At 35.9% G+C, this 20,833-nt stretch overlaps 1 protein-coding gene and 1 non-coding gene across 9 annotated transcripts in view; one reads left to right on the top strand and one right to left on the bottom strand.

Annotated features, from left to right (window-relative positions):
- Positions 1-20,833, bottom strand: part of USP54 (ubiquitin specific peptidase 54) — a 119,904-nt gene that overhangs the window by 44,590 nt on the left and 54,481 nt on the right. For all 8 annotated transcript variants that reach the window (XM_087432026.1, XM_014784860.2, XM_087432023.1 and 5 more), the window contains exons 2-3: positions 11,155-11,726; positions 8,175-8,267 (exon numbers count right to left, since the gene is read on the bottom strand). In XM_087432026.1, coding sequence (XP_087288152.1) covers positions 8,175-8,267; positions 11,155-11,301 — 240 coding nt within the window. In that variant the 5' untranslated portion in view covers positions 11,302-11,726. The remainder of the gene's footprint in view (positions 1-8,174; positions 8,268-11,154; positions 11,727-20,833) is intronic.
- On the top strand, positions 20,434-20,540 carry LOC147916817 (U6 spliceosomal RNA). Its single transcript, XR_015552611.1, has one exon. It is a non-coding gene; the product is annotated as a U6 spliceosomal RNA (small nuclear RNA).

The following is a 20,833-nucleotide window of genomic DNA, read 5'->3' as shown; positions in this document are numbered from 1 at the left end:
GGCACTGCAAAGCCTCTAGTACAATCCCTGGAAGGAGAACAAAATCTTTATGGCATACTAAATACAGAGGACGGATTTCCTCCCCTGGACAGAGATAAATAAATAAGCCAACACCAAAGTAAAGTTATACCCTGGGGGCTAGGGGTGTAAGAGCAAATTCAAGATGAATAACAAATAAGAGTTCTGGGCTATAGGCATGACAACCGTTTAGGTTTGGAAAAATATTTTAGTAACACTAGATAGGAATAAATTGGGGTTTTAGAAGGGACAGGGTAATTAGCATACAAATCTATTTTCTAAGTTGAAAGGCATTGTGGTTCAGAGTAAGTAGAAAGATACACTAACACAAATTCTTTTTAATGAAAGCCATCATTAATAATCTGCATGCAACATTTTGAGGCTGAAATTACTTTGTATCAAGTAACAGAAGAAAACCCAGTACATTTTGCAGGACCAAAAGAAATGGATTATCACAAATGTTGTGTACAAACCACCAAAAAGCAATTATAAGGACTGGATACAACATATGCTATGATACCTGATGAAGATCACAAGGCACAGGAATATCGACAGACGTTCATAGAGCAGAAGAAAAAAAAAAAAATACTAAACAAAGACATGAACCAAAAAGTGTTCATGTAAGGCCAATAGTCAATGCATTTTAAGCGTTGGTGCAAGGTAAAGTAAACAACTGGAGAAACAGCAGGGATACATATCTTTCAGCCAGACTTGGAAGCGCAAATCCTTCATCCAAACATCATATTAAGGAAAAGTTGGCTAGCTTCTGATTCATCTAGGAACGTGTTGGTGTTTCCTTTTGTCCTTAATAGTGGGTTCTAGAGCTAAACAATTATGCTCCAACATAGAGAATTCTGACTTTATAAAATTGGCAAATTTCTATAGAGTACTTCAAATTCAGGAATTTTAGAGTTTCTTTTTTGGAAAAAACCTATGAAATAAGAATTTTACATATCAAACAGCATTAAAGAACGCAAACAGTCATGAAGTACAACCAAAAAGGAGTTCTTATTAGCCTTACCAAACATTCCTCTAATTTTTAAATAGGAAGAAGAGAAAAAATATATAGAATTACACTCACAGAAAAACAAATATATAGAATTACACCCACACTGGCACACCACAAACTTAATGCATAACTTAACTACAGAATACCGGATAACTGCTCTGCTGACAGAATCCCAGACTTTCACTCTTCCTGCAGCAGATCTTTCCCACCATCAACTCCCACCCCCTAAACACACACACATATCTCACTCTTCCCTTACTAAACGAAGCATGAAGGCCTAGATTAGTAGACCTACTAAAAAAAGTATGAAGCTGAAAGTCACAATAAGAAAATATTAAATAGGACTAGAGTGAGAAAGAGCATAAAAAACAAAAAGAAAAAGAGAAGGAAAAGGCAAGTATCCAAAACTCCATAACTAAAATCCAAGAAATACTAAAAGAATATATGAACCCAAGAAAGTTAAGTGTTTATATTATGGTCCAAGTACTGTGAGGAACACCAAGAGGGAAGAAAAGCTGAGCTACCTTCCCAAAAATTCATTCAGCCATGCTAAACACTTTTAAGTCGAACAATCATGGACCTAGATAGAGATAGTATTTTTAAAACTTCACAAAGAAGATAAATTTCTGAAGTGGAGTTCTGAAAGGTGGATGTGGTTTGGTTTATAAGGGATGTGTTATTGTTTTGTTTATTGTTGTTATTGTTTTGGGTGTCAACAGATGCAGGCAAAGTGAATGACATCTGCAATGTCTAAGAGGCAGGCACAGCAAGTGCACCATCTGCTATCATAGCTGAAATGGAGAAGGCCTGGGGAAGGAAAGGAAGGGAAGAGAAAGTGTGAAATTAGTTTTTTAAATGTCTATAATCATGCATATTTAAGTGATTTAAGAGACAATTGGGAGCCACTTAAAGGTTATAAGAATAGAGTAACTTCAAAATAGCACTCCAGGGTATTCTTAGAACAAATGAAATAGGAATATACTAGAGAGAGAGAGGCAATTTACAGGTCTGGAAAAAAAGTACTCTTTTTACTAAAACAGTGGGCAAAAAGACTTATTACTAGAAATATCATAGACCAGAGAGGAGGCATAAAGAGAAATGACAATCTCTATGGTGGAATTCAGGCAATTTTCAGTTTTCCCCTTTAAACTTTAGTGTGCTTTCTAGAATTGCAGTACTTTCCTATAATTATAATAAAAATCATCATTCAAATAAAGAACAAATATGATGTGTATATAGACAAAGAATAATAAATAAATGCCCATGTGCCCACCACCCAATTTAATAAAGGGAAAAGTTAATAATGAGTTTGAGAGTCCCCAGTTGATTATATCTGCCCCCCTCACCTTCCAGGGGTAACCATTATCCTGAATTTTGTGAAAATCATTCCCTTTTTCTCTATAGTTTTATCATATGTATGTATCCCTGAACAATATGTTGTTTAGTTTTGCCTGTTTCTGATTTGTATACAAATGAAATAAATCAAGAGTTTATCTAATCTTCTGTGACTTGCTTTTTTCATTCAATGTAATGTTTTTGTCATTAATCCAAGTTGATATACGTAGGTGCATCCTATTCATTTTCACTACTATAAGCATTTTACTCTGGGAATAAACGATAGTTTTTTAATCCATTCTGCTATAGTTGGAATGGGTTCTTTCCATTTTCCTATAACCACAAGAAATACTACTCTGAACATTCTTGAATATATCTTCTGGTATGTATGTACAAGGAAGTTTTCTACAGTGTATATCTAGGAGAACAATTACCGAGTGGGAGGGTACATGCTAGTTCAATTTTAGTTGACAAACACAATGACAAACTGTTTTCCCAAGTAGTGGCATCAGTTTATATTCCAACCAGCAGGCATGTAAGTTCTCATTATTCTACCTTTTAGGTAACAATTTTATCCAGTTTTTAAATTTCTACTAATTTCAAGGGTACGATTTAATTTACATTTCTTGGATTACTAAAGAGGGTAAGCATCTCTCATACATTTAAATGTCATTTGGGTTTCTTTTTCTGAGACATGTCTGTTTAAGTCTTTTGCCCATTTTCCTGTTGACTCCTTTATCTTTTACTTTTTCTTTATAGGAGTTCTCTGGAGTTCTATGCTGGTTACCAATCCTTGTTTGGTTCTATATAGTGTAGGTATTTTCTCCCAATTTGTAGCCTTGTGTTTTCACTCTCTTTATGGAGTCTTCTGATGAACAGAAGTTCTTGAATTTTCTGTAGTAAAACATATCAATTTTTTTAACTTTGTATTATTCATGTCTTATTTAATAAATATTCTCTATCCCTGAGGTCATGATATTCTCTCATATTTTCTTCTAAAACTGTAAAAATTATATCTTTCACAATTTAGTCCTTAATACATCTGAAATTCTTACTTTTGGTATAATATGAGGTAGGGATCTAATTTCCTTTTTTTTTTTTCCTATATGGATAACCAATTATCTAAGCACCATTTATAGAAAAGTCCGCTTTCTCCTTTAATTCACAGGGCAAGGAGCAAGTTTCCATATGTCTGTTTCTGAGCTCTTGATTTTATTCCATTGGTTTATTAGTCATACTGTGTCGATACCACATGGTCTTAATTACTATAGTTTTATAATAAGTCTTGATATCTGATAAAGTACGGTAGTCATTAGTACTGTTTGCCAAATATTTCTGGTTCTTCCCTCTCCCAAGAATTATGACAAGATCACATTTCCTGGCCCCCTAGTGATTCACTAGCACCATATGATTAGCTCTGGTCAATCAGTTGTGAGCAGAAGTGACCTGCTGAGCATTTAGCTGCCTGTGCAAAACCCTCCAGAGCTCTTTTCACTTCCGGCTTAGTGATTAGTAATGTTCAACTTGGTTGTAGCTTTGGCACCTAAGTTCCTAAGTGACTATAATCAGTAGGGTTTTCCTAGTAACCTGCAGTGGACAAGTAATGTGAATGAGAAATAAATCTTTTGTATATTTATCACTGAAATTTTAGTTACCACAACATAACTTAGCCTACTCTGATTGATACACAAGGCAAGTTGCTCATTTTGTTATTTTTCTTCAAGAATGTTCTGTTTGTTCTTCACTGTTTGTAAGATAAATTTCAGAATTGAATTTTCTCAATTTCCAGGAAAAATCTGCTGATCAAATTATACATTAATACTACCACATTGGAAAACATGTGGAAATATTGGAAAACAGTTGGAATTATCTAAAAAAGTTGAAGATATAAATATCCTATGATCCGGTAATTCCATTCCTGGGCATGTATGCAAAAGAAATGTGTACACATATATAGATATGTATAAGAATGTTCTTGCCAATATTGTTCATAAAAAATAAAAAATTGGAAATAATCTAAATGATCACCAGCAGTAGAATGGATAACAAATGGGTTTATTTACACAATGAAATACCATAAAATAATGAAAAAGAACAAACTCGACCTGCACACAACATGATGATCTTATAAACATATTGCTCAGCTAAAGAAGACACACATACACACAAATTTATAGAGAATGATTCCATTTACAACCAAGTTTCAAAAACAGGTAATTTTTAAATTAGATTGTTTAAGAATGGATACAGAGGTATAAAACTATCAGATAAAACAAGGAAGTGATTACTACACACATTAGGAAAGTGGTTACCCCTGGGAGAAGGAAGGAGATGTGATTGAGAAAGGAGGAGGGAAAATGTCTATGGTACTGGCAATATTCTATTTTCACCTAAAGAATTGTTACAAGGATGTTCACTTTATGATTACTCATTATACTGAATCTCTGTGGGGGGTTTACATAAATGTCTTACATCTTTTTTGTTAATTTATTCATATCTGCTTTATATACTTTGTTGCTATTATAAAAGCTCTTTTTAAATTATATTTTGTTAGTTGCTAGTATATAGAAATGCAATTGAATGTTATACCTTGATCTTACAGGCAACAACCTGCTAAATTTTCTTATTGATTTTACTGAATTATCAGTAGATTCTTTGGGATCTTTTTTTTTTTTTGTGAGATCAGCCCTGTGCTAACATCCGCCAATCCTCTTTTTTTGCTGAGGAAGACGGCCCTGGGCTAACATCTGTGCCCATCTTCCTCCACTTTATATGGGACGCCGCCACAGCATGGCTTGCCAAGCAGTGCGTCGGTGCGCGCCCGGGATCCGAACCAGCGAACCCCGGGCCGCCGCAGCGGAGCGCGCGCACCTAACCGCTTGCGCCACCGGGCCGGCCCATCTTTGGGATCTTTTTTAATAGCCTATCACATCATCTGCAAATAATGACAACTTTGTTTCTTCCTTTCTAATCTTTATCTTTCCTTTGTTTTTCTTGTCTTATTATACCGAATAGAACCTAGTTCAAAGATAAATTGTATTATTTTCATATTTTATAAAAATATTTTTAAAGTAGGGAACAAAAGAGACATCCTATAGGAAGGCCCAGGTGCTGAGGGTCCATCCCAGATTTACACCTCTATACATCACCCCTTCTCTTCTCTCAGAAAATAAAGCCCTTGGGCCGGCCCCATGGCTTAGCGGTTAAGTGCGCGCGCTCCGCTGCTGGCGGCCCGGGGTTCGGATCCCGGGCGCGCACCAAGGAACCGCTTCTCTGGCTATGCTGAGGCCGCGTCCCACATACAGCAACTAGAAGGATGTGCAGCTATGACATACAACTATCTACTGGGGCTTTGGGGGAAAAATAAATAAATAAATTAAATTAAAAAAAAAAAAAAAAGGAAAATAAAGCCCTCCTCCCTGGATGAAGGAATATCTCTTAGACACCATAGCTATTCTAACAATTTAAATTTCTCAGCTATTAGAACCAAGTTTAGTTCATCCATACTGTTAAATTAATCCATCTGCATTATAAGTCTATTTATAATTTTCAAATTAAGTGCACAATAATTAGAAGAATGCAAACAATGATATCTAAAACATGAAGTATGTGTAAAGTAGAGCCTAATTATTTAACATTTATATAGCGCTGAGGGATTGAAAAGCACTTTAGAAAAAAAATCAAATTTTTAATATACTCCCAATATAATAAAAGAGGCAGTGAAGGAAAAGAAATCTAATGAATAGATCAGGCAGTGATGTGATAAGTAAAAGCACCAGAATTCCAACACAACTTCAGAATTATGAAGACCCAAAATACAGCCTTTGATCCCCTAACCCCATTCACCTATCTAGCATAAACAATTGCTTCTCTGAAAGAATCCCAAGATACATCCTCAGCCCCTATGGGTTAAAAAACAACTTCCTTTCTGTACGTGGGTGTCTCAGAAGGTGTCTCATAAAGTGTGGTGGTTGGTTTTCTTCATCTCTCTGGCTTATATAATGAAACCGATTTACATTAAAGTAACAATGTGTCCCTTTGGAAAATGAAACAGAACAAGCCTGTGACAGCCAGTTCTCCAGAGTCCTGCCTGGGTTGATGAGGAGTATGGCATAATCCTGACTAATAAAAGGCATGTTAGGGGGTCATAAAAGTTCTATCATCCCTTCCTGGTACAGATAAGAGTTTCTAGTTTCAGGAGATTCTTCTACCAGAAATTTCTACAGGATTCAAATCTCTTTAGCAAGTATCTTGCCTTGGTTTTTTGGTTTTAATGCCACGACCCAGACTTCCTTTGAACTTGCTGACCAAAGGACCACTATATTTCTTGTTTATCTAAAATTAGGTACTTAATGGCAATGTACCTTTCAGAATCAAGCCAAATGCTCTTTTGGATGGACTTCTGTCTGAATGGGCATAGTCAGAAATGTTACAACTTATAAAAGATCTGGTTTTATTAAAATTCCATATTTCAACTCCCCAATTAATCAACAATTTATAGTCTATATTTTGCTAAAAGTTACAATGGTTCCAAACAAAGCATGGAGAAAAAACACACCTGTGATCCCAGTAGCAAAAAGTTCAGAAGACTCAGTTATCTCTTTTTAAAGATATCTGCCTATCGTGGACTTAAAACTCCAAAGTGATGCTGGTCAAAAAATTGTTTTGAGTCAGTTGTTGCAAATAACCAACATAACTAGAAAATTCTCTTGGAATTTTTGGTCACAATTCCTACTCTAAGATGTAAAAGCAACTAAACTAAACATATAATGATCACATCCAAGTATGTCTGTGATAAACCAAGAATTCAGACTTCACGAGACTGAAAAATGACTGGAAGCTTACTCAGAACTCAAGCAGACTCATCCAACCACATATAATCCATTGTATATCTGGACCAAGAAAACACAGAGAAGCTACATGTTGGAAAAGCAAATAAAGTAATGGAAAATGCGCCCTTTATACATCCTAGTTCTTCCTCTTTAGCCAGCATACCTAAAATCTCTGAGTCAGAAATCTCTCACTTTAGGCCATTTTCTGTCTCTAACTGAATCCTCAGTTTCATTTTATTCAAAAACGAAAAACTTGGAGTCAGATGATGAGGTAAAGAACAGCTATAAAGAATCTATTAAATGTAGTAATGAGAAACATCACAGAATGGGAAAACGGGAAAATTTTAGCACTAGCTTTTCTCAATAGGAAGAATTTCTTGCTAAATCTAGCTTTAATAGATAACAGTTAATTCTTTTTTTTTTTTTTTTTAAAGATTTTATTTATTTTATTTTCTTCCCCCAAAGCCCCAGTGGATAGTTGTATGTCGTAGCTGCACATCCTTCTAGTTGCTGTATGCGGGACTCGGCCTCAGGATGAACGGAGAAGTGGTGCCTCGATGCGCACCCGGGATCCGAACCCGGGCCACCAGCATCGCAGCGCGCGCACTTAACCACCAAGCCACAGGGCCGGCCCCGTTAACAGTTAATTCTATTAAAAACAGTTGGTTTTTTATTTCTTCAAAATGAAAATTCAGAATTAGCTTCTCAGGTAAATACTCAAAATCTAAGCACATTTAAATAGTATTCTATCACACAAAATAAAGCTGTATGGGCATAAAGGTTGAGAAAAATAGACTACCCAAGCCAAGTAGTAATTCTTTGAGGGAAGCAAAGCTACTCATAGTCATCCTTTGCACTAAACCACAGACAGATAATTCAGTAACAAATTCTTTAGCATCACTCTGATTAACCAAACCACCTCAACACTGATCATTTGGCAACCTAATGGTAGTGAGAAGAAACAGATTTGAAGTACTTACCTTGAGAGCACAAAAGATGCAAGAATCTCCCATGCATTTGTGAGTTGTAAGCTGCCTAAAGCTACGTCGGAAGATGTCCAAGTGCCATAAAACCTAGTGAAAAAGGGAAAATACTTCATTACTCTATAAAAAGCCACTATTTAATTTTAGATTCAAGAGTTCAAGCAAACACAGATAATGATTGCAGAAGATATCTTTATTCTCAAGAGAAAAGCTCATTCTAGTGTATTAACACAAATGTCAAAAAAAGTGAGGTATCTAACAAGAGGGATAGATGACCATATTCTGAAAAAAACATTAATTTGAACATGGACGAAGGTCACACAGAGAAAAATATGGTATGACATACATCAAATGTGATCTTGAAGAGGAAATTTATGGGGTAAAAAGCAGCGGAATAAGGGTTTATTTTAATGGTCCACACAAGAAAAGTAAGAATATTTTAAAACTTATTTAGAGGCTTGAATTGTAGTGTGGAATTTTGTCTTGGTTAGATTTCTCAATTTTTGGACCTTTCTGAGAGAGGTATGACATCCTTATGTCAATAGAATAAAAAAATAACAGTGATACAACAGCGATAAATCATGTTCATAGTAAGTAATCCTGATAGGATGTAGTGAGAATGGCACTTTACTCTTATGGTCTTCCTCTCAAAAACCAGTAACCCCAGTCTAATCATGAGAAAAACATCAGACAAATTCCAATAGTGGGACATCCTACAAAATACTTGACTAGTACTCCTCAAAATGGTCAAGATCATCAAAAACAAGGAAATTTTGAGAAACTGTCACAACCAAGAGGATCCTAAGGAGACATGACAAGTAAATGTAAATGTGGTATGCCGGATGGGATTCTGGAAAAGAAAAAGACAGTAGGTAAAAACTAAGGAAATCTGAATAAACTATGGACGTTAGTTAAAAAAGAAATGATATAATATATAGCATTATGTCTCAGGAAGGTCCTCTTGCCTGGAAAACATTTAGATGGCATCATACAGAAAAAGGCACTACACTTCTGGAGACCCGGATCACAGCACACCTCTGGAGCTTCTTCTTACTTGGGCATCTCAAGGCATATACTCCAAAAGTTCTTTGCAACACGCTATGCTCCCAAATAATTAACATCTTTTTATAACAAATGTAATGGGTTTAACACATCTGTGGTGAACACAGCCTTCATATCAAAAGTTAGAATATTAGCTCATAGAAACAATTATTTTCCATTTGTAACATATTATAATAGGCACTCCCAAACCATCAATGACTCAGTGTTTAAGTATGGATAGAGAAATACGTATAAGTGTGTGCATATAGTATGTGTTTCATATGGCACTGGAAATTAGAACAGAAAGTCATAAATACTACTATCTCAATTGACAGTACAGATAAAACATATAAAAAGAAACAGAATTATAAAAAACAGGACTATGGCCAGGTAGAAGGTAAACACACACACACCTACATCAACACACTTTTTTGCCTGCTTCTAAATTATAAAAGTATTATTAGTTTATGCAAAGTCATTCAAAAACCTAATATGCATCATCTGGGAAAAAAAAAACCTAACCAACCCCATTCAACTGCATGAAATCTGTGGTAGTAATTAGGGAAGGTACTTAAACTGCTTCTATAAGCTTGACAGCATAGGATTTTTTAAATGTTTTCAAATAAAAATTTTGAAAACTGAGAGAAAGTATGAAACATTTATTACATAAATAAGGTTGAGAAGATTCTTGTATTATGAATGAAGAAGCTGAAATACCATTACCTGCACAAAGTCACAAGGCTAGTCTATAGACAGGCTAAAACTAGAATCAGGTCTCCTAATTCCTAAGTCCAGTGCTTTTTATACCAAATACATTGTCTTATCTTTTCTTCTCTCATAGCAACTTATTTTCTCATTACATCTGAGGTGTAAAACTAGTATTTTACTCAAGCATAATTATCTTGGATGGCAAACTTCATTTACTTTCACTCTGAAAAGCAGAAAAGGGGAGAAAATAATTGCTTGAAAGTTAAGCCAAGGGAGATGAACCTAATACTCTACGGGCCTGTCTAGGCAGAGCAAGCAGACAGAGAGCTTTGGAATTTGGAAGCTTTGGGATTCTGAGACCACTAAGGTGGCAAGCAACATCAAAAAGGAAAAATCTAGAGTATATAATCACCTTCGGGGACTTTACTTTCCACTTGCTCTGTTCAAGCATATCTGACCAGACACCAATCATGAGCCACCGGAGGAGAGCTTAGAGGAAGGAGATGAAGAAGTGGACAATCAAAGACTGAACTCCGTTCAGTGTGTGTGTAAGAGCCTGAATATTATGAGACAAGAACGATATACCTGAACGTCTTTGACTTGTTGAAAGAATTTTGCTTTCTGTACTAGAGAAAAGCAACTAAGGTGGTAAGACACCTTGGTCTCAAAAAGAAAAAAGGAAACAATAGACACTGTTCAGGAAAAAAGCCAATAAACAAGTAGTAAAATCATCTAATCCATGTACCTTCCTTTAGGCAGGTAAGTAGTAGTAGTTACAGTTATTACTCCTACTATCGTTATTAATCCCTTTTTTTATGAATGAGGTAATTAAGACTCAAAGAGATAAAGTGACTTGTCTAAGATCACACAGATAAACTTAAAAAATGATCTCAAGCTGCTGACCTCAAACAGACTGCCAAGTATTATATTTAAAAGAGTTATCAGGGGCCGGCCCAGTGGCTTAGCGGTTAAGTGCGCGCGCTCCGCTGCTGGCGGCCCGGGGTTCGGATCCCGGGTGCGCAGCAACGCACCGCTTCTCAGGCCATGCTGAGGCTGTGTCCCACATACAGCAACTAGAAGGAAATGCAGCTATGACATACAACTATCTACTGGGGCTTTGGGGGAAAAAAAATAAATAAAATTATTAAAAAAAAACAAAAGAGTTATCAGAAATACAGCATCAGCAACTAAAGTCAAAGTTCGCCAAAAGGAAAGAAATTACCCTTACCTGTAAGGCACTGTTGAGGAAGCAGCTGTTTTGCCCTGGCTCATTGCTGAGGCCTTTGCTGGGGGCTATGGAGGTTGAGCTTCGAGGCGCAAACATCCCTTGGACACTCCCATAGCCTCCTGAAAAATAATTTCTCTTCCAAGACATTATTGTTTACATTTAGCCTGAAAACACAGAGAAGGTTTTGTATCTTTTGGGGAGGGACTTTCTGTCTGCTGAAGTCCTTAATAGAAAGAGAATCCAGAATTGAATGAATTTATGTTGAAAGATTTTGAGTTTATAACCTTCCAAACATCGCATATGTAGCTCAAGGAACTCAGGTATCTTCTCAGATCCACGTGACAGAGCCGTCTGCTACTTGCTCCAAACAATGCCCACAATTTAACATAGTACAGGACTAATACAAACAGAAGAATCCTTAAGTATTGCTTCCTTCTATTTTTCTTGCACTGTCTCCATAAAATCCTGGTGAAGTGGCTGTAATCCTCAACTCCAACAGAATCCAGGATCAGGGTAAGATGTGTTCCTTAGGCTTGTTTATAATGCTTCTTGTGGATTGAAGATTCTTCCAACTGGAAGGAGAGGCAGACAGATAAGCAAGAATCCAACATAACCCTCCTTGCCGTTTATTGCCTTGTCCCATCATCCCCTGAAGTAGAAACTCAAGTTCTAAGCAAGTGACATAGATTCCACAAAGCTAAGAAGCTTGTTTGAATTATATGGTGTTTTTGTTGTTGTTGCAGCTGCTATTTTTTAATATGATCCAAACATCTTCTATTATTCCATCTAGAACTTCAGAAAATCTCTCTTCTTCTCCTCTGTGACTAGAATAGCCAGCTATGCCAGAGAGCTTTAACAAAAAAGAAAAAAAAAATCAAAAGCTTGCGTCACTTAATGACTCTACTGGCTTTGTGCTGTTCTGCCAAGATCAACGTTGCCTCATCTCTCACTATAAACTTGAAACCTTGGCAAACAATGCCAAAAAAAAAAAAAAAAAAAAAAAACTTTAACAACAATGAAAAGGAGAAACACTCAAACCAAAGAAGGAAAAAGAAAGGTGTGAGAAGTTTTACTTTCATGGGAAACTTCTCTGAAATTTTCTAGAAGGAGAAGAAAGTTGATCTGGACAAAAATAAAAACCAAATACTCTTTTCAAAATCAGGCTAACAAAAAAATTACAAAGTAAGCATATACCAAACTAGAAATTGAAACAGTTTCTTTTGGATGCTGTAAGTAAAGAAATTTTTAAAGGTGTTTCACATGTTCATGGCTTTCAAAGCCTATTTAAAGAGAGGAGGGCCAAGTCAGTCTGGACTCGGTTATGAGTAAAGGTGTCCCAACTCAGAGAAACACTCATGGTGAGTAAACCATATGTCTTTAACACCCAGACCAAAAGAACTAAATCTTCTTCTGCCCTGTTTGTTTGTTATATTTTTGCCAGAGGATCACAGAGATAATTTGGGTTACAAATTGCTTAATCCTCAAATTATACCTGAGGCGCTCACAATCAGAGGCCATCCACTGATCAACATTAGTTTTCAACTAATTAAAATGCCAGTAAGGCGACAGAGAAATACCGAAGTAAGCGTCTTCCTTGGAAGGAAATGCTTCTAATCTCCAGCTTAAGTTTTCTTATAAGACTGCCATGTCCACAAAAGGAAAAAATTAATAAAGTTAAGTGTTAGATTTGGTTTCTAACAATTCCCCAAGATTCTCTCTTCCTTCCCACCATCATATGGACCACCTAAAAAAACAAAAATGCCATAACATCCTAATCATTCTCTGGGAGATCACCTAGCATTATCCACAGTGTCCAGTGGAAAAACTGAGGTACAGAAACATTAAATGGTTGCACAAGACTGTTCTTTCCTTTCTCTAAATTCCCAGACTACATGTCACAATTAAAGTATTTGCTTATACACTGTAGTATCATATGACTCTCTATTTGTTTTATATAGCGTCAGTCATACATCCTGAATAAGACCATATGAAATGAAATACTAACTAGCGCCAGACATGTGCTAAACACTATTTATTTACATTCTTTATTTAATCATCACAACAGCCCATCCTGTAGGTATTAATAGTTCCATTTACAGAGGAGTAAAGTGAGGCTTAAAGACATTATCTTGCCCAAATGAAAGCTGGTAAGTGGCAGAGCTAGAACTGTTTGACTATTATACTCTGACTTAATTATATATTTTATTATACTATTCTAAAAGCTCCTATCACAGTGCTAGTCATAAGGAGGCACTCAATAAATACTGCCTGATGATTAGCATGGCATCAGGAAGGATCCCATGTCTCCCACACAGACTATAAGACCCTCAACTCTCTACACACACCCTCACACACACCCTACTCAAGGCCGCTAAGCAACTTCCAACAAGCCATACAGCATTCCTCCAGCTCAACTGCTGCAAAGTAATGACAGGTACCAAGCCTCCACTTTGCTCACAGCCAAAAGGACTTGGCAGGCAGGCGGGGTTTCCAGTATCCACATTAGGAGCTTACTGAAACTCAGCCTGCCCTATGATACACACCCCTGAGTTCAGGGAGCAAAGGGAAAAAAGGCAGTAGCAGAAAAAAAGATTCTCAGGTTCTGAATGGCAGCATTATGTAGGGTAGGGCAATAAGCTCTCACACTTGCTCTAGGTGTGTCAGAAACTAGAGGCGAGAGCCAAAAAGAACACAGCCAAGAGAGGCAGTAACAAATGGTCTAAAGAAATACTGATGATAAAATAGACCTTAAGTTGCAGGTCTAGCATCAAACAACATAATCCTTCCCCAATGCCATCTACTAAAGATATACGAGAAAATAAATTAAGAACCTAGGTTAAAGAAGAAAAAGAACTTCTTAGGCAATACTGAGGTATTTAGGGGTAAAAGAGCATAATATCTGCAATTTATTCCAAAATGGTTCAGAAGAAAAACAAATTATATATGCGTGTGTGTATAGACAAATATATATACAGAAAGACAGAAAAAGGTAAAGCAATTATAGCAAAATGTTAACAATAGGTAAATCTGGCTGAAGGGTATATGGTAATTCTTTGTACTAGAATTCTTTGTACTTGCAACTTCTCTGTAAGTTTTAAATTATTATTTTTTAATTGAAAAGAAATTGATATTTGCAAAATAAAAAAAGAATTTAAAATTATGTAAAAATTACCTTGTACTGTATACAGTATTACTGATTCAATGTAAAATCATGACTAAAATCATTAAGCTAGAAAATAACCATACTAGATGATATTGGCAATCCCAAACTAAAAAAAAAAAAGACAAACACAAAAAAGTATAGATATGAGGACAAAATAAAATGGAATAAAGCTCAAATAGTATTTCTATGAAAAGGAGAGCTCATCGCTTCTCGGCCTTTTGGCTAAGATCAAGTGTGAAAAGGAGAGCTCAAAATACAGTATAACGTCAAGTTGTTGTAAGGAACAAGTAATGTAGAGTAATTGTGATATTATAAAGACTAGGACTAGACTTGGAGTTAGAAGACATGGGTTCAATTTCCACATTTTTACTACTTTGTATAATCCCAAACTACCTAGGTGTCCTGAATTTTGTTTTCTGGGCCTGTAAAACAGTGACACAACACCTATTTCACACAGTAGCTGAGATTTACTGAGACAGGCATGTGAAAATCTAGCAAGTTTTCAAAACAAGGAATGAATAATGAGCTCACTGAATGAGTGAACTGCTATGCCTAAAAGAAGAAAAGTAAACTTTGGTCTGGGGAACTCAAGATACTAGAAAGTTGTAAGCCACCACGAATAAGTCTTCTAGTTGTATAAAAAGAATAATAGGCCCCAAACAGGATAAGTGATATGTCAGCACAACTTAGTTATGTGCTTGGAGAAACATTTAAATTTTACAATTATTTTAAAAATACCATATGATTTCCTTCATTAAGTAGTAGATAATAACAACAATAAACAAACACATAGGGACAGAGACTGGATTGGTGGTTACCAGAGGGGAAGCGGGGAGGGAAGAAGGCGAAAGGGATAATTCGGCACATGTGTGTGGTGATGGGTTGTAGTTAGTATTTGGGTGGTGAACATGATGTAATCTATGCAGAAATAGAAGTATAATGATGTACACCTGAAACTTATACAATGTTATAAACCAATGTTACTGCAATAAACAAAAAATTTTTAAAAATTAAAAAATAAAAAAATAAATACAAAGTTTAACTTAAAAAGCAAACAACTGAACCTATTACAAGGAATAGGCTAACATTTTAGAAGGTCTGCAAAGTATGACCATGTTCAACTGATCAATGATTCAAATGGAAAAACCATGAAAAGTATCTCAGATTCTAATGAAGGAAGAGTACCCCCATTACTAGCGATTAAAGCCAAAAGTAACCCAAACATTAGGAAGTCAAACTGCACTACACGGAGATATCCAAACAGTTTAACCAGGAAAGTTGATCACATTTCCAGTTTCTGTTATTCTATATAGTGGTTTACTTGTAATTTACTTAAGAAACTATATTTCAACAAATAAATCAACAGGCAATTACCTCAATTCCTTGGTACACTCCACATGTCCATAATTCCAAACCATATCTATAGTATCTTGTTAGTTATTATGAGGACTAAAATTAGTTAATACATGCAAAATGCTACTATCAACATCTGGCATATAGCAATTGCTATATAAAAGATTACTGTTACCCTTCAAACATTTCTTCCTCATGAGCTCTTTTCCCTTTAAAGATAACCACACACTGATATCCTACATTCTTTAAAAAAAGAAAGAAAAAAACAGCAACAACAAAGACCACCTATTAACTTGATGCCTACTGTCCTAAATTTTTTTCAACCTTTTACTACTAAATGTCTCCATGATTAATATTTTACAACTGCTGCCTCTCCTTGCTCACCATCAATCTTTTCAGAACATGGTACTGCTCCTTCATTCCACCACCACAATTTTACTACAAGGAACGTTTGCTTTCTAAAGAAATCCCCTAATTTCAAAACCTATTAGCTTTTTCCACGGGCCTCATTCTTAACTTTCCTGCAGCACCTAACACTGGCTGCCTTAATGCTACACAATCTTGGATTCATCAGGTGAATTATTTAAAAAATGAGAGAATGAATAAAGTGAAAGAATGACAAATGAACACTGGTTCTCCTACTGCTCTGACAGTTCATTTTCTCTCTCCTTTGCTGCTTTCTTTTGTTGTCTTTTTTTTTGTGCGTGTGGGGAAGATTAGCCATGAGCTAACACCTGTTGCCAATCCTCCTCTTTTTTTCTGAGGAAGATTGACCCTGGGCTAACATCCGTGCCCATCTTCCTCTACTTTATATGGGACGCCGCCACAGCATGGCTTGATGAGCAGTGCGTCAGTCTGCGCACAGGATCCAGGCCCGTGAACCCGGGGCTGCCGAAGCAGGGCACCCGAACTTAACCACTAAGCCACCAGGCCGGCCCCCTTTGCTGCTTTCTTAAAAGTGGGCATACCCTAACGTTTAAATCAGACCTTTATGCTCTTCTCTATAGTACTTCCCATGGTCTTCTCACCCCCTTCTCCATCAAAACTTCAACCATCACTTCTAGTTTGATAAATCACAAATCTCATTAACTCTAAAACCAAATTACCAACTACTGGCACTTTGTCCCACTTTCAGAACAAGTTCAACATGTCCAAATCTCCTTCCCCCAAAAAGTTCCTCCTCTGATTCCCCCCCCTTTTTTTTTTAATAATGGCACTTCCAATTACCCAGGTTCAAAACCTCCGTAGTCTTTGACTCCTTTAGATCCCTCTCCCCCTTTCCTATCCACAGCACAAAGGCTTGTCAATTCTGCCTTCAAAATCTCTTATATTGATCCTTCTTTTTCACTTCCACTGTCATCACCTTAGTTTACACCACAATTACCTGCCACTTAGACTAATACAATAGATAAATCTTTCTGGTCTCCTTTGTCTCTTGCCATTCCAATTCATTTATATAATTAGTTTTTTAATTAATATTTCTCTTTAACATGCCTCATTACTTATTTGTGTGCATTTTATACAAACAGGCAGAAATCTTGAATTGTTCCTTAGCAGCAGAGCAATGTCAGTTGCCAGCCAAGGAAAGTTTTTGATAGAATCATTCCCACCTTTTTCAGGTCCCAAGAAAGGCAAACATGTCTACTCTTACCACTCCTATTTAATATCTTACTGGAGGTCCTAGCCTGTGCAATAAGGTAAGAAAAAGAAATAAAACACACAGATTAGAAGAAATAAAACTGTCTTCATTCACAGGCAACATGATGTTCTACATTTTAAAAATCCCAAGGAATCTACAAAAAAAAACCTCTAAGAACTAATAAGTGAGGTTGGTAAGGTCACAAAATACCAAGTCAATATTTTAAAAATCAATTGTGTTTCTATATACTAGCAATGAACAATCAGAAATAAAGTACCATTTACAATAATACCACAAAACATAAAATACTTAGGTATAAATGTAACAAAATATATGTAGGATCTGTATGCTGAAAGCTACAAAACTGGTGAAAGAAATCAAAGATGACCTAAATAAGTGGGCAGGTATACCATGTTCATAAATTGGAAGTCTCAATTTTGTTAAGATGTCAATTCACTCCAAATTGACAGACAGATTCAATGTAATTTCAAATCAAAATCCCAGCAGGATTTCTTTTTACAGAAATTGAATAGCTGATTCTAAATTTTATATGGAAAGGCAAAGGAATTAGAGTAGCTGAAATAATTTTGAAACAGAAGAACAAAATTGGAAGACTCAGTAGTCAACACCATATGGTACTGGTGAAAGGACAGACACATAGATCAATGAAACAGAACAGAGAGCTCAGAAACAGGCCTACACATATGTGGTCAACTGATTTTTAATAAAAGTGCAAAAGCAACTCAATGAAGAAAGGATAGTCTTTTCAACAAATGATGTTGGAACAACTGGTCACCCACATGCAAAAAACTGAACCTTGACCCATACCTTATATCCTATACAAAAATAACTCAAAATGGATCATAGTCCTAAATGGAAAACCTGAAACTCTAAAAATTCAAGAAGACAGAAGAAAATTTTGTGACCTTTGGTTAAGCAAAGACACTCAGATACAAGGACAAAAGCACAATCCATAAAAGAAAAAAAAAATTATAGAACTGGACTTCATCATAATCAAGAACTTCTATTCTTTGAAAGACACTGTTAAGAGAATGAAAAGACAAGCCAAAGATCGGAAGAAAATATGTTCAAATCATATAATGGATAAATGACTTGTAACCAAAATATATAGAGGCTTCTAAACTTAATAATAAAAAAAGATTACCCAATTTTCTTAAATGGGCAAAAGACTTGAACAGACATTTCATTAAAGAAGATATATAGATGGCAAATAAACATATAGAAAAGTATTCAATTTTAGTAGTCATTAGGGAAGTGGAAATTAAAACCACACACGTCTATTAAAATAGCTAAACACAAAAACAAACAAAATATTTAAAACCTGACAATAACAAGTGCTAATGAGGAAGAATCAGAGCAACTGGAACTCTCCTAAATTGCTGATGGAAATGCAAAATGACACAGTTGGCAGTTACATATGACGTTAAATACACTTTTACCATATGACCTAGCAATCCCATTCCTAGGTATTTTATCCAAAAGAAATGAAAGCTTATGCTCACAAAAACACCTGTACACAAGTGTTTATAGTGGCTTTACACATAATCTCCAAAAACTGGAAACAACCCAAATGTTCTTCAACTGGTAAATGGTACATCCATACAAAAGACTCAACAATAAAAAGGAAAGACTGCTAAACAAAAAAAAAAAAAAAGAGAGAGAAAAGGCAAAAATACTGACATACACAAAAATATGGATGAATCTCAAATATATCATGCTGAGTGAAATAAGCCAGACTCAAAAGGCTATATACTATATGTTTTCACCTATATGACATTTTGGAAAACTCAAAAGTCAAAATAGACTACTGGTTGCCAGGAGTTGGGACGAGGGCAGGGGTTGATTACAAATGGCAGTACCAGGGTGATGAAGCTGTTCTTTTTTTTTTTTTTTTTTTTTTTTTGAGGAAGATCAGCCTTGAGCTAACATCCATCACCAATCCTCCTCTTTTTGCTGAGAAAGATTGGCCCTGGGCTAACATCCGTGCCCATCTTCCTCCACTTTATATGGGACACCACCACAGCATGGCTTGACAAGCGGTGCGTTGGTGCGCGCCCGGGATCCGGACCTGTGAACCCTGGGCTGCTGCAGCGGAGTGCTCGCACTTAACCACTATGCCACCAGGCCGGCCCCTAGCTGTTCTCTATCTTGACTGTAGTGGTAGTTACACTACCTCTATGCATTTAGCAAAACTCAGAACTCTGTACCAAAAAGATTTTGGTATTTTTATGTAAATTTTGGTAATTTTATGTAAATTACCAAAGATTTTAAAAATCATTTTTAAAAGCATATTCTAAAGTGTCAATTTAAAAAAACAAAAAACTTTCCCAGTCTCTCCTGCAGAAGAATGTCCAAACTTCTTAGCCTGATTCTTAATAACACAATCTGACCTTAATTTACATTTTATATTTATCTCCTTCTATTTCCCCACATGAACCTTCTTTCCAAACAAAGTGTTTTCCCATTTCTGTGACCTTATTAATTCCATTTTACCTACTTGGCATGCTCAATGTCCTTCTTCTCCTCTATATGTAACTCAGCTTCTTTGTAAAACATTCCTTGACCACCCCAAGCCTAAAGGGATCGCCCCCATTTCTGAACTCCTACATAAATTTGCTATAATTTTAAGGGCAATTAATGTTTCTATTAGACCAATGTTTCTGAAGTCCTCCTCCCTTCATCTTCCCCTCCATCCCTAGGGGATAAGGAGCTTTATCCCACCCCATTTGAGATGCAGAATGGACGGAGGTCAGATGCCAACTGTGTTATATCCAAATATCTGTTATCGTGGGACATGTTATCATAGGATTTTACTATAGTTTCCTTTATTTGTTATATAATCTACCTTTCTATTTATAAATTGTGATTCTAATGAAAAAGTATGATTCTAAAAATATATATGTATTTTTTTAACTTTCCATACAATTGCTTCATCTTATAAAGCAAGATATTCTTATATTAATGTGACAGTTAAAATTTTAGGCTTTCTTCACTGTCAATACAAACACTTAGAGGACCATCACACAGCTTTGTGCTGATAAGATCCTAGTGAGGTAGTTCTACACAAATGCACCCTTACATACTTAGTTTAAAAAAAAAAGAAGTGCTCGCTTCGGCAGCACATATACTAAAATTGGAACGATACAGAGAAGATTAGCATGGCCCCTGCGCAAGGATGACACGCAAATTCGTGAAGCGTTCCATATTTTTGTGGTGAACATGATGTAATCTATGCAGAAATAGAAGTACAATGATGTACACCTGAAATTTTTACAATGTTATAAACCAATGTTACTGCAATAAACAAAAAATTAAAAAAAAAATAATAAAATAAAAAAAAAAAATAAAAAAAAAAGAAAACGTGGTGAGCATGCATTATTTGTTCAGTGGCAATCTCTTCCAAAGAAGTTGTCCACGTACAGTTTTCAATACAGAATCTTGCTTAGTTTTCATGTCAGCCAATTAGATGATGATTAAAAACAACCACCACCTGGGGCAGCCCA

This window comes from Ceratotherium simum, chromosome 6 (genome assembly GCF_057802395.1).
Source record: "Ceratotherium simum simum isolate JZ-2026a chromosome 6, ASM5780239v1, whole genome shotgun sequence".
Classification (NCBI taxonomy): domain Eukaryota; kingdom Metazoa; phylum Chordata; class Mammalia; order Perissodactyla; family Rhinocerotidae; genus Ceratotherium; species Ceratotherium simum.
The sequence above is the reverse complement of the archived record's forward strand: the minus strand, read 5'-3'. Positions and strand labels throughout refer to the sequence as shown.